General features: G+C 36.7%; 2 protein-coding genes across 2 annotated transcripts; one reads left to right on the forward strand and one right to left on the reverse strand.

The window, feature by feature from the left end:
* Positions 1 to 1,888: 1,888 nt before the first annotated feature.
* On the forward strand, positions 1,889 to 10,472 carry ciao1 (cytosolic iron-sulfur assembly component 1). The gene is made up of 7 exons (XM_052108289.1): positions 1,889 to 2,181; positions 3,946 to 4,094; positions 4,185 to 4,296; positions 4,389 to 4,477; positions 4,581 to 4,776; positions 7,311 to 7,386; positions 8,065 to 10,472. The coding sequence occupies exons 1-7, from the start codon at positions 2,043 to 2,045 to the stop codon at positions 8,297 to 8,299; spliced, it is 996 nt and encodes a 331-aa protein (XP_051964249.1). The 5' UTR covers positions 1,889 to 2,042; the 3' UTR covers positions 8,300 to 10,472.
* A 185-nt stretch (positions 10,473 to 10,657) lies between these two features.
* On the reverse strand, positions 10,658 to 14,176 carry ufd1l (ubiquitin recognition factor in ER associated degradation 1). The gene is made up of 12 exons (XM_052108290.1): positions 14,045 to 14,176; positions 13,466 to 13,598; positions 13,328 to 13,360; positions 13,129 to 13,250; positions 12,877 to 13,007; positions 12,697 to 12,769; positions 11,830 to 11,898; positions 11,573 to 11,641; positions 11,419 to 11,466; positions 11,221 to 11,309; positions 11,046 to 11,127; positions 10,658 to 10,876 (listed from the first exon to the last, which is right to left on the reverse strand). The coding sequence occupies exons 1-12, from the start codon at positions 14,045 to 14,047 to the stop codon at positions 10,802 to 10,804; spliced, it is 927 nt and encodes a 308-aa protein (XP_051964250.1). The 5' UTR covers positions 14,048 to 14,176; the 3' UTR covers positions 10,658 to 10,801.
* Positions 14,177 to 14,374: the final 198 nt, after the last annotated feature.

A 14,374-nucleotide genomic window follows, 5' to 3' on the forward strand; every position in this document is an offset into this window, starting at 1 on the left:
AATATGATGTTTGCCCTAATATTAAAGGTCTTACTAGAAAAAAAAAGAAATTATGATCTAACGTGAATTTTCTTGATAAATAAATATGATGTATCTGGTAACGTGTGCATGTAAAAAAATGGCTAGAAATTGCATTTTAGCTTAGCATAAAGCTAACAATTTACACAAGGTTTATTTCTATTTCTCCTGCTCCAAACTTACTTCAAACGTACTTCTCTGTCTGCTCGTATGAATGTCACACATTTTAAGAAAGTGTTTCACCGCTGTTCAAATGCACTTTGGATCGCATCATTTATATGTATAAATGTTTTCCTTCTGAATGGATTAAATATTAAATGAAACAGATAACAATAAAATGCAAATTAATCTCTGCAGTAATCAAAATACTTTTAAATGTAACTGTATTCTAATTACCAATTATTTAAATTGTAACTATAGTGGAATACAGTTACTTATATTTTGTATATTAAATACGTAATCCCCAACCCTGCCTATAATACATCTATCATACACTGTGTACACAAAATAGTTACACTCAGAACCTTCCGGACAAAAATGTCCCCATTGAAACCCATTAAAACTGCAATATTTGATCCAAGTGCCATGAAACCATAACATCATGAAATCTATGATATTATACTTTCATTACGGAGTCCTGACTTCAAAATGTACATTTTAATATTTTCCACCAGATGGCGCCATTTTTCTCATGTTTAGCCTATGGAGCAAATACATGCTTTTTTCCTGTTCTCTGTTTACTGTATTATAGAGCACTGCTGGCCAACTGAATATATGATGCAGCTAAAATTGTGTGGGTGTGTTGGTGTGGATGTCAGAGTGTGTTTTGTATGTGTATATTGAGGTGTGTGTGTGCGCGTGTGTAAAAAAAACAACAGTGGCATTATATAAACAAACTGGCATCTTAAGGGTTAAAATCCTGAAAATGAATGAATATTTGGTAGTTATGATCAGGACTGATGTTGGTTAAAAAATGAACTAATTTAAAGTGGAAAATAATATGAATATATAATATTATTATGGCGTTTTTTTTTACATGGATATTTTTGTCCTGTAAGGACCTCTGAGTAACTGTTTTAAATTGCACGAGGGTTAATGGCAATATAAATGTATAGCTATTCATCAAGCCAATAAACATTGTAAACTGTTTTAAGAATTAAGGACACATAAAAACATGCCAACCTTGCAAGGTGTGTACTGTAAGTCTTTCTATTATAGTTCACTCTAACAATTGATCTACACACTTTGCATTATATATATATATATATATATAACTGGCCCATAATTATTATTTATTGTTTCAATAATTTGGACATTTAATTATTTATTTATCCAATTGTTTTGAGTACTCCATATTATGTCCAACTGTCAGAAATGTGAATGTTTATTTTTTTAATAAATACAAAAATTATATTTCAAAATTAATTTGTATTTTTGTGTTTAAAACATATATTTCAGTTACTTATAGCAGTTTAAATCATTAGAACAATAACACAAGACAGGGTATGTGTTACAATGAATAAATAAATTAATGAATCAATAAATATATAAAATATAATAGCACATATAATATAAAAAAAAATTATAACAACTAAATAAATCATTGAAATTAAATATATACAATAATATTAGAGAAGATTGCACACGCAAATGTGTTCAAATGTACAGTTGCATACATAATTATTTTATTTTTTCAATAAAATTTCCATGTAGCCTGTTTTATAATTAATTTAAAATTTTTTAATTAATTATTTTTTACCTTGCCTTATTTGCTAATCCATGCTTTGGCAGAATAAAACTTTTTCATTCAAGCAAATCTCGTGATTATTCGGGTCCAGTCCTGAGGGTGGCCCTATAGAAATACATTTCTACCATCAGCGAGACGTCAGAGGGACAGAGCAGGAAGTGAACAGGATCTGATAAACACAAGTCTTGAAGTGGTTTGACATTTGAGGCTGTGGTACAGTTACATTAGCTGCCCTCCTTACAGGTCAGATAATAATATATCATAGAGTCATATTGACATGAAGGGCGCATTAGAGCTGCTGCAGCGGGTGAGCGCGCACCCGGACGCGCACTGCTGGTATGTCTCGTGGAACCCCGCGGGCACACTGCTGGCATCATGTGGCGGTGACCGGGCAATAAGAATATGGGGCAAAGAAGGTAAAATATACCACATGCATGTGTTTTACAAAATTAATTATCAGTTAAATCCATGCATTTAAAGACCAGACACGTAAACAGCAAAGATGCATGACACGCTCTTTCAAGTTCATTGCAGAATGTTTTTTACACTTCCTGTTGACTAGAGTAACGCTTGTTGACATTTTAGGTTTTGATTGTGATTGATTGTAAATGCTTTACCATAAAATTCAATAGGCATGGTAGGCATGGTATTATGGGTATTCAATATCCATAATAGCATGGGTATTTGGACATGCCTATGTAGTATTCCCATGAGTTTTGGTTATTGTGCCATTGCAGTAAAAAAAATGTTGTCATGGTTACATATTATTACCATATTTTTCCTTGATACCATAGTAATACCAAGTTTTTTGGTCATGGTACTATGGTGATACCTTTTTTGTCATGGTTACATATTCTTACCATGTTTTTTAGTCAGGGTAAAGCCATGTCTTGTCAATGTTACAAATTATAACCATGTTTTTGGTCATGGCACAATGGTAATGCCATGTTTTTTGGTCATGGTACCAGGGTAACGACATATTTTTGGTTAGGTTAAAGCCATGTCTTGTCAATGTTACAAATTATTACCATGTTTTTCATCATGGTACTATGGTAATCCCATGTTTTTTGTCATGATAACATAGTAATACCATGGTTTTTTGTCAGGTTAAAGCCACTTTTTGTTATGGTTTCATATTATTACCATGTTTTTTCATCATGGCACAATGGTAATCCCATGTTTTTTGTCATGGTACCAGGGTAACGGCATATTTTTGGTCATTGTAAAACCATGTTTTGTCATGGTTTCATATTATTACCATGTTTTTGGTCATGGTACTATGTTAATGCCATGTTTTTGGTCATGGTACTATGGTAATGCCATGTTTTTGGTCATGGTACTATGGTAATGCCATGTTTTTGGTCATGGTACTATGGTAATGCCATGTTTTTGGTCATGGTACTATGGTAATGCCATGTTTTTGGTCATGGTACTATGGTAATGCCATGTTTTTGGTCATGGTACTATGGTAATGCCATGTTTTTGGTCATGGTACTATGGTAATGCCATGTTTTTGGTCATGGTACTATGGTAATGCCATGTTTTTGGTCATGGTACTATGGTAATGCCATGTTTTTGGTCATGGTACTATGGTAATGCCATGTTTTTGGTCATGGTACTATGGTAATGCCATGTTTTTGGTCATGGTACTATGGTAATGCCATGTTTTTGGTCATGGTACTATGGTAATGCCATGTTTTTGGTCATGGTACTATGGTAATGCCATGTTTTTGGTCATGGTACCAGGGTAAGGGCATGTTTTGTCATGGTTACATATTATTAACATGATTTTTGGGCATGGTACCATGGTAATGCCATGATTTGTGGTCACAGTAATCTGGTAACGCCATGTTTTTTGGACTTGGTTCCATGGTAGTGCTATGTTTTTGGTCATAGTTACACATTATTAAAAAAAATGTATGGTACTATTGTAATACAATTTTCTTTGGTCATGGTTACATATTATTACCATGTTTTTTGGTCATGGAACCAGGGAAACTGCATATTTTTGGTGATGGTAACATAGTAATAACGTGTTGTCATTGTTACAAATTATAACCATGTTTTTTGGTCATGGTACCATGATAATGTTTTAGATTTTTGGTCACTATACCATGGTACTGCCACTGTACGTTTCTGTAAGTAAAGAAACCTATTATTTTTCTCATCTCATCTTTCAGGAGACAGTTGGAAATGTAAGTGTGTTATGGCAGATGGTCATCAGCGTACGGTCAGAAAGGTGGCCTGGTCACCCTGCGGCAATTATCTGGCATCAGCAAGCTTTGATGCAACCACATGCATCTGGAAGAAGAACAATGATGATTTCGAGGTTCGTTAGTTTCTTTGTGGCATTAGACTCACGCGATTTGTGGCATCAACTTCATCCCCACTTGACATGTCAGTCATTTGTGTTTCACAGTCTCTGACAGTGCTAGAAGGTCATGAGAATGAAGTGAAGTGTGTGGCGTGGGCTCCGTCCGGAAACTTACTGGCCACCTGCAGCAGAGATAAAAGTGTGTGGATCTGGGAAGGTACGTTGGTGGTAGCATTTTGTGCTCCATTTGCCATGTATGCTCCTGTTGTCTATGGCCTGAACGAACCCTCACTTTTATTTTCTTTCTAGTTGACGAGGAAGACGAATATGAGTGTGTGAGTGTCGTAAACTCACACACACAGGACGTGAAGCATGTTGTTTGGCACCCGACACAGGAGGTACAATATACACACACATGGGTTATCTGGGGTTCTCCTTCTTAAAGTCAATTAACAATTAAGCTCAAATATTTCAGAGAGTGAAATTATGTATTTTTTTCAGCTTCTTGCTTCAGCCAGTTATGACAACAAGGTGTGTATTTATAAAGAGGAAGATGATGACTGGGAATGTAGAGCAACGTTAGAGGGACATACCTCCACTGTCTGGAGTCTGACCTTTGACCCTGAGGGACTGAGATTGGCGTCTTGTAGTGATGACCGTACTGTGAAGATCTGGAGAGAGTCCACGGCTGGAGATGGCAAGAGCATAAAGATTTCCAAACATACAGTTTAATGTATATCAGGGGTGTTCATTACGTCGATCGCAAGAGAACCACTGGTCAATCCCGATAGCAGGTCAAAAGGGAAAGAGAAAAGACACAAATAACAAAAGTATTAAAGATTGACGTTTTATTTCCTTGCTTTTGTAGCCGTGCCCTGTTTGACTGACTGGCAGCTTTACGTGTGTGTGTGTGCTTGCATGCGCTCGTGGGAATGCAGATACTTTCCTAAACCAGATTTTCCAATTAATCATGATCTTCTTTTGAAGGATTTCGATTCTTAAATCTCAACATCGATCTTTTACTCCATGCGCATCCCTCTACCACAATAAGAGGAAATCACTGAATGAAATGTGTGATCCACACAACCCATTTGTCATCGAATAGCGTCTCTTTCAATACCCTTTCTGTTCTTTACAGTCAGTTATTGATCAAAAACAGCAAAAAAAAATAAACATTTAATTTTAGTCACGTGTGACAAATGAGATAAAGCCCTTCGAGTCCTCTCTCGTTAACATGCGCTCATCCACAGAAGCTCTTTACAGAAATGTCATCTTTCTTAAAGAGACAGTGCCGGTATTTAACATGTGTTCGACAAATCAATGTTAATACATGTAAATAGTACAAATTATGTTATTAAACAATAAAAATGTAACAAAAAATATTATGCAATATATTATCATATTTAAAGCTAAAATGTGACCAAAATGATGAAAAACTAGTCAAATATAATAAGTAAAATATTTGTTTTCCTATTGTGTACCTAGATAGAAGGTCCCCTGAATAATTAACAGCAATAGTTGGGAGAGAATTTCTTTCATGTGTAAGCGAAAGGGACATCGAGTCGAAATCCGAATTCAAAACTTGTGAACCGGAATCAAATCGAATCGGTAAATCTGTATCGGTCCCCAGCCCTAGACTTGAAGTATAAATATAACCTAATAGACCTGCTGCTTATAAGTACAGTTGAAGTCAGTAGTTTACATACACTTATGTTTAAGTCATTAAAACTTTTTTAACCACTCCACAGATTTAATATTAGCAAACAACTGTTTTGGCAAGTCATTTAGGACATCTACTTCGTGCATGACACAAGTAATGTTTCCAGCAATTGTTTACAGACCGATTGTTTCACTTTTAATTGACTATATCACAATTCCAGTGAGTCAGAATTTTACATACACTAAGTGAACTGTGCCTTTAAGCAGCTTGGAAAATTCCAGAAAATTATGTCAAGCCTTTAGGCAATTAGACAATTAGCTTCTGTTAGGAGGTGTACTGAATTGGAGGTGTACCTGTGGATGTATTTTAAGGCCTACCTTCAAACTAAGTGACTCTTTGCTTCAAAGAAATCAGCGAAGACCTTAGAAAAAATTTTTAGACCTCCACAATTCTGGTTCATCCTTGGGAGCAATTTCCAAACACCTGAATGTACCACGTTCATCTGTACAAACAATAGTACGCAAGTATAAACACCATGGGACTACACAGCCATCATACCGCTCAGGAAGGAGACGCTTTCTGTCTCTTAGAGATTAATGTAGTTTGGTGTGAAAAGTGCGAATCAATCCCAGAACAACAGCAAAGGTCCTTGTGAAGATGCTGGAGGTAGACGAGTATCTATATCTACAGTTAAACAAGCCTTATATCAGCATACCTCCAAATTGTGGGAAAATGGCTTAAGGACAACCATGTCAAGGTATTGGAGTGTGCATCACAAATCCTTGACATTAATCCAAATTAAAGAAATTTGTGGGCAGAACTGAAGAAGCGTGTCCGAGCAAGGAGGCCTACAAACCTGACTCAGTTACACCAGTTCTGTCTGGAGGAATGGGCCAAAATTCCAGCAACTTATTGTGAGAAGCTTGTGGAAGGATACCCAAAAAATTTGACCCAAGATAAACAATTTAAAGGCAATGCTACCAAATACTGACAAAGTGTATGTAAACTTCTGACCCACTGGGAATGTGATGAAAGAATTAAAAGCTGAAATAAATTTCAAATTGTTAAAATAAATGAGTGATCCTACCTGACCTAAGACAGGGAATGTTTTATACGATTAAATGCCAGGAATTGTGAAAAACTGAGTTTAAATGTATTTGGCTAAGGTGCATGTAAACTTCTGACCTCAACTGTGTGTCAGTAATATAAATCAAACCACAATAACAAATAAACTGCTCGCTGCTCTTGGTTGGATAGGACACATTTAGTAGCTTTAAAAATAATTAATGGAACATAAGTGTGAAAAAAAGTTAAGACCAGTAGCTTGTGGTTTTATGTAAAATTGTTATTCCATTCTGAATGCTTACATGAATACTTGATAGGCTACTGTAAGCTAATAGAAAAACACTGTTTTCTGTTCTATTGTTTTGAGCCAGTAGTTGTACTGTATATTTTTCCTGAATGTTTGGCTCAATATTTTGTACGATATAAGGTTTTCTGTTAATGTTTACGTTGAAATAGTCTCAAATACTTTCAATTTGAAATTGAAAGTATTGTTGTTGTCACTGTAGGTTCGACAGAAGAGTCGTGGAAGTGTGTATGTACCTTGTCTGGATTCCACGGGAGAACGGTGTATGATGTTGCATGGTAAGATCACCCAAGAAGGAGCACAAACATGGTCTATTACAAAAATATGTGCACAAAGTTGTTTGAGTTTAATGAACATTTTACTATGTATTCTTTTTAATTTTCTCCCCAATTCCCAATGTGCTCTAAGTCCTCGTGGTGATGTAGTGACTCGCCTCAAGCCGGGTGGCGGTGGACTAATCTCAGTTGTCTCCGCGCATCTTATTGCGTGACTTGTTGAGCGCGTTACCATGGAGACGTAACACATGCAATAGGCTTCCCGCTATTCTCCGCGCCATCCACGCACAACTCGCCACGTGCCCCACCGAGAGCGAGAACCACATTGTAGCGACCACGAGGAGGTTACCCCATGTGACTCTACCCTCCCTAGCAACCGGGCCAATTTTGTTGCTTAGGAGACCTGGATTGGAACTCAGGACTCCAGGTGTGGTAGTCAGCGTCTTTACTCGCTGAGCTACCCAGGCCCTCCTAAAATGTGCTTTATCCATAGACAAGAGAGTCAGAAGATTTTGGGACTTGCACAAGGGTTCTTGGTTGATGTCAAAAATCCTACTATTGCTTGTCTTCAATGCACTCTGGTTTTAAATCAAAATATGATGCATGGAAATCTGCTGTTATTGGGGATCATTTCATATTAAATAGAATGTTTTATATAATTCTGTTCACTCTCCTGTCTAGGTGTCGTCTGACCGGTGCTTTGGCCACAGCTTGTGGTGATGATGGAGTCCGTGTGTTCACTGAAGACCCCACAGCTGACTCCGAGCAGCCCATCTTCTTCCTCTCGGCCCACACGCCCAGCGCGCACAGTCAGGACGTCAACTGCGTGGCGTGGAATCCAAAGGATGCGGGAGTGCTCGCAACCTGCAGTGACAACGGAGAATTTGCCATCTGGAAGTACAATTCTGATGCCTGAACTAGTGATTAAAGTTCACTAGTTTAAACTAATGGAGATTAAGCATTTTTTTTTATTCATCTGTAATAAGGGTCTTTCAGTTTATTGTGTGTTTTGAAAGCACTGGTCACATTATTGACAACTCACTGACAGTTTTAACCCCACACATTTTCTGTAACAAATCATGTTAATGTTGTCATCAAGTTGTAGTTTGGTGGGTAAGTTGGTACATTTCAGAATTGTTTAACTGAACAGACAGCATTGTCTATGCTTGCATCTGCAGAGACCTCCAGCTTTTTGCATTTAGGCTACAAAATTGTCTCCAATATCTTCAAATGTAATAAATGCTTAATGCTTTTGCAGAAACAATCAAGTCCTTTAGTCGGTGCTGCGCATACAATTTAATTTGCCCTGTTAAGAGAGGCAAAAAAGCCCCAAAAAACATCTAGTCCCATTTTCTAATCATGTTAATCACCCGATGGCTTTCAAGATCTGTTTAGTGAATTATCATCTTTAATGATTGTGTATATATAAAACCTGTCACTGACTCTGATGATCTCCAATCGTAGTAATCACATACAAATGGCATGTGATTCTTAACCCTCCTATTGTCTTAAGAAACTGCACCTTTTTGTCCTTCGGGTCATTTTTGACCTGTATTGAAAACCATTTAAAATGCATAGATTTTTCATTAGTGTACAAAGGCACTAAAGTCCCCCATAACGAAAATGTGTTTTATTGTGGGCCCAAAGTGTACAGTGATGTGGGAAAAGACAGATATTGATTATGAGTGGAGTAATATAGTTTTTAAAGATAAAAAATAGTGTAAATATTTGGCAAACATTGGCCAAGGATGTCTCAATTTACATTGATTTCAATTACTTTTGGCATTTTATAACATCTTATCTATATTATAACAGTTTCTGGCCCACTTTGCACATCCTTTGTAACAAATCCATTAATTCCCACTAATGTCAAACAATTTGTTGCAGTGTTTCACAAGTTTTAGTAAGTTATTTCTGCCATTTAATGTTTTAGGATAAAATTGCATTCAACAGGTCTTTTACCATCCCATCATGTAAAATCGTGTTTTAGTAAACATATTTACTAACATATTACCTGTTCAGAACTGTAAAAAAAAAAAGAAAACCCGTGTGTGGGTGTAGGAGGATATACCGCCTTTGAGGAAATTATACAAATTATGTGAATGATGCGGTACCCAATTAAGCAGGTGGGGGAGCTAGAGAACCATATGGTGCTGGGGGCTAAATTTGTGATAATTTGAAATATTTCAAATACATTTATTCATTTGGCAGACGCTTTTATCCTAAACGACTAACAAAAGAGGAAAACATAAGCGAATCATCTTAAGGAGACAGTGGTACGAAAAGTGCCATATTACAAAGTTTCACTATCATCAGAATAGTATACAATTTTTAAATTTTTTTTAGTGACCGGTTAAGTGCTTTTGGAAAAGATGTGTTTTTAGCCGTTTTTTGAAGACAGAGTGAGTTAGCTTCACGGGTTGAGTTGGGAATGTTGGGAATGAGTTCCACCAATGTGGTATGATGAAACTGAAAGTCCGGGAAAGTGTTTTGGTGTCTCTTTGTGTTGGTACGACAAGGCGACGTTCCTTAGCCGACCGCAGGCTTCTGGTGGGAACGTAGCTCTGCATAAATGTTTTTAGGTATGCTGGAGCAGACCAAGTGACTGTTTTGTATGCCAGCATCAGAGCCTTGAATTTAGTATGTGCATGAACCGGCAGCCAGTGGAGAGAGACAAAGAGTGGTGTAACGTGTGCTCTCTTAGGTTCATTAAAGACCAGACGTGCTGCTGCATTCTGGATCATTTGGAGAGGTCTAATAACACATGCAGGAAGGACTGCAATGAGAGCGTTACTGTAGTCCAGTCTAGCTATGACAAGTGACTGAACGAGCAGTTGTGTGGCATGTACAGAGAGGAAGTGTCTTCCTGATATTGTAGAGTGTAAATCTACATGATCTTGATCTATTTTTAGGTCAGATTTGACTCTTATATGTACAAAAAATTATTTAAAGCTGTATAACATCCAGAAAGTGAAAGGTCACAGCTGGTTAATTCCATATCGGTCAAAATTGGCCCATTAAGACAATGGAGGGAACAGTTTGTTTTAAATTATTTCTCTTTAACAAATACAAAAAATAAATTTTCTCTTTTACTTAAGTTTTGATTGTATTGACAAATTCACGTTTGGTTTCAGTACCAAGAACTATGCAGTATTTATAACATATTCTTAACCTGTCCTCGGTCACAATTGACCCAAAGACAATAGGGGGGTTAAAATAAAGTCAATAATAGACAGCAACTCAGTAAAAAAGATAAGGATTGATGAATTGAAGGGTAATCTTTACTTAAATTCTGAAAAACAATGCATTCAATATATCAAACCAGTCGTAAAACAATTCCATCATCATGACTTTCTGGAAAACGTCCATGTTGAGAGTCTCTCAAACACTGCACAAATAAGCACATTGTAGTATGTGTTCACGGCTTTCTGCCCTTTTTGCGCAAGGACTGTCCTTCCCCAGAGAACGCAATGAAGTTACTGGCAGATTCATCCTGGACATGAAAAATGTATTATTCAAATGAAGAGAATTGCTAAAAACTGACAAACTTGACAGAATCCTGTTTCTTCCTCCATGTTGATTTATAACTCAAATACGTTCAGTAAGTTGAACACTGGCCTGAACTATAAATGTAAGTCACTTCTCTTAATCATCTCACTCACCGTGTCTATTTTGCGGGGCTGTTGTCGTGCATTTCGGATGAAGGTGATCCTTCCTATTTTGTATTCATAGTTAGGAATTCCACTACATTAAGAGAAACTGCAATTAGCAAAATGAAAGCGGAGCTTGGACCATGAGAATGATAAACAGTGATCTTGGTGAGACTGAGGCATGTACCGTTTGATGTCACTGGGGTCGATGGGTGCTGGACTGGGCTCAATTCCTTTTTTCTTCCCGTCTAGACGATTCCCAGAGCCTGTAAATGCCTGCAGAGAGGAATAATCAGAGAAGGAAGATAACATACAAGTTCATAACCTATATGAAGATGGACCATAATCATGAGACGACAGTAATGATGATCTTTGTTTGACTTACTCTAAAGCCAAGGTCCATCTCATAGTTACTAGGATCTGTTTCTTCCTCCTACAGCAGAAGACAAACATCAGCACAAACATACTTGTGAATTATATTCACAACACTAAGTCATAGCGTGATAAAAGTATAATGTGTTGGTGTCATCAGATCTCACCGCTGGTTCTTCAGGATTTTGCATGTGTCTTTCTGGTTCTTTATAACCAAGAGGAGCATCAAAGTCCACCTGAAGGTAAAAAGAAAAATGCAGTCATCAGACATATTAAAGGCAAAATGTGTATGGGGTTTTGTTGAACATAGAGGTATAATTCATGGCTCATTCAGTGACTGTACTTTATAATGTAACCTGAGTTCAAAATATATCACATGAGATATGTGTGTATTATTTAAACAAAGTGAAAAAATCAGTCCTACATTCATATCACACTCAATGATGGACACGGCCTTGTCTGGTTTAGTCTCCATGACACGCAACTCGTAGATCTGTAAGAGAGGAATTTATGGTTTAGTTCATTAGGACTTTAGCCACACTTGAAGAAATAGTTCACCCAGAAATTTAAATTCTCTCATCATTTACTCACCCTCGTGCCATCCCAGATGTGTATGACTTTATTTAATCTGCTAAACATGAATATTTGTGACAAATGAAGATTTTTAGAAGAATATCTCAGATCTGTAGGTCCTCACATTGCAAGTCAACAGGTTTCAAAACTGAAGCTCCAAAAAACACGAAGGCACTATAAAAGTAATCCATAAGACTCCAGTGGTTTAATCCATGTCTTCAGAAGTGATATGATAGGGGTGGGTGAGAAACAGATCAATATTTAAGTCCTTTTTTATTAAAAAATCTCCACTTTCAAATAGCCTTCCTAAGAGATCTTTTATTTTTTACGATATGCATTCTTCGTGCATATCGCCACCTACTGGGAAGGGAGGGGAATTTATAGTGAAAAAGGACTTAAATATTGTTCTGTTTCTCAACAACACCTAACATATTATCTCAGAAGATATTGATTTAACAACTGGAGATGAATAGATTACTTTTATGCTGCCTTTATGTGCTTTTTGAGCTTCAAATTGATGTTGTTGTCTTGCTGTCCTGCATTGTATGGACCTACAGAGCTGAGATCTTCTAAAAATCTTCATATGTGTTCAGCAGAAGAAAGAAAGTCATACACATCTGGGACAGCATGACGGTAACTGATGAGAGATGTTTCATTTCTGGGTCCCTGTCCCTTTAAGTGTAACAAAATTACCATAAAATTTCATAGACACATTCACCTTTTCATTATAGTTGATTGCAATCACATCTCCTGTGGTCAAACAGGCGAAACTTCTCAATCCATTCTCTAATCTGCAAAAATAAATATCAAAAGAGAATGTATTCATACAAATGCACAACCAGATCTAAAGTTTTTATGTTTTAATGTCATGTTAAAAGTGGGCATAGTTTTAGCTTACACAGCTTTAGGGTTTGTGATATCCAGGAAGTCTGGACTCTGAGGCTGAAATTTGGAATATGTGGCCACCATGAGATTGACACTCTCCACCTGGACCAAACCTCCTTCTTCCAACAGCAAGTTCTGCATCATCTGATGATAAAATAAAACATGATACATAAGGACATTTTTACATCCTGAATAACAACATGTCTAATCAGGGTACATAAACATTTCTGTAATAAAAAATGTAGTAGGTTCTAAAGTTTTATACCCAATGAGGGAGATAACAGATTCCTTCATCAGCCACAAACTCCAGAACGCCACAATGTGTCATTCTGTCTGAATTCTTATTGGTGAGTTTGAACAGCATGGGATAGGTGATATTAAGTCTGCCTGAAAATAGATCAGATGTGAAATGAAAATACACAAAATGACTGTAAAGATGGAATGTATTTCATGTTTAGACTTACTCAGCTGGTCCAAAGCAGATGGAGGCATAATTACTGAAAAAGAACATCATATCTGCATTAAACAAGTCTCATGAAAATCACTGCATGTCTTTTATTGGCAAAACAGATCTTTAGACTGTGTTTTAGACCATGACATACTCTTTCCTCCTTTCTCTACATCTGAACGGTCATTGGGCCCCGCCAGCATGGACACAGAGTAACAGCGGTACTGAGTGGAGAAGCGGTTCTGGAAGACCCGACCCACATGGGGCTCGAACATGTTGAAGGAGAACTGGTGGAGGAAGAAGAACAGACACTTTCACAACAAAAATATCTCATAGTATTTTAAACAAATATATATATATATATGCATTTGATCATCTAACATACAAATGGATTGATATTTTATAATATTTCTGTATATATATATATAATGTAAGTACATATGATTCACTATAAATCCATTTGTATGTTAGATGATCTTATGCAGATAGATAGACAAACAGACAGACAGACAGACAGATTTCTGCCTTGTAATTCACTTTGGATAAAAAGCATTTTCTAAAAGAATAAACGTTAATGTAAACGGAATTCTAAACAAACAATCGATGATGCCACAGTGACAGTGCAGCTTTCCACTGACTTAGCTTAGCATTAGCGAACTCTTCATTGTATTTACAATAACAGGTAAATTATGCTACAGTTAAATTTAAAGACAGATAAACGTCAACTACACACCATATTATCTTTTTATCTGATTGACAACAGCACCCAATATTATTCAGAAGAATATTAATGACACTCGATAACAAACACAACAGCTTTCCCCTCAGTTAGAAGAAGCACTTCTGTTGGAAGTGACGTATCAACACAACAAACCCACCGCACCAATCAACAGCTCCGACTCAGAGCGCTTTAGCCAATCACATCTCCCGTTTGAACTTGGGTCCAGCTCCACTGTTTGGGTGTTGAATACAATTTGTTGTATGATTTTGTCATGTATTTTACAGTAAAAAGATCATATTCATACAAAAAAAATATGTGAATACCCTTGTTATTATATTCTAT

This window comes from Xyrauchen texanus, chromosome 37 (assembly GCF_025860055.1).
Source record: "Xyrauchen texanus isolate HMW12.3.18 chromosome 37, RBS_HiC_50CHRs, whole genome shotgun sequence".
Taxonomy (NCBI): Eukaryota; Metazoa; Chordata; class Actinopteri; order Cypriniformes; family Catostomidae; genus Xyrauchen; species Xyrauchen texanus.

Coding starts and splice junctions, on each gene's coding strand:
- ciao1 (XM_052108289.1), top strand. CDS start 2,043: ATGAAGGGCGCATTAGAGCTGCTGCAGCGGGTGAGCGCGCACCCGGAC. Junction 4,297..4,388: donor AAGTGTGTGGATCTGGGAAG/GTACGTTGGTGG, acceptor TTTTCTTTCTAG/TTGACGAGGAAGACGAATAT. Junction 4,478..4,580: donor TTTGGCACCCGACACAGGAG/GTACAATATACA, acceptor TATTTTTTTCAG/CTTCTTGCTTCAGCCAGTTA.
- ufd1l (XM_052108290.1), bottom strand. Junction 11,642..11,829: donor TCATTGAGTGTGATATGAAT/GTAGGACTGATT, acceptor TTTTACCTTCAG/GTGGACTTTGATGCTCCTCT. Junction 11,310..11,418: donor AGATGGACCTTGGCTTTAGA/GTAAGTCAAACA, acceptor TCCTCTCTGCAG/GCATTTACAGGCTCTGGGAA.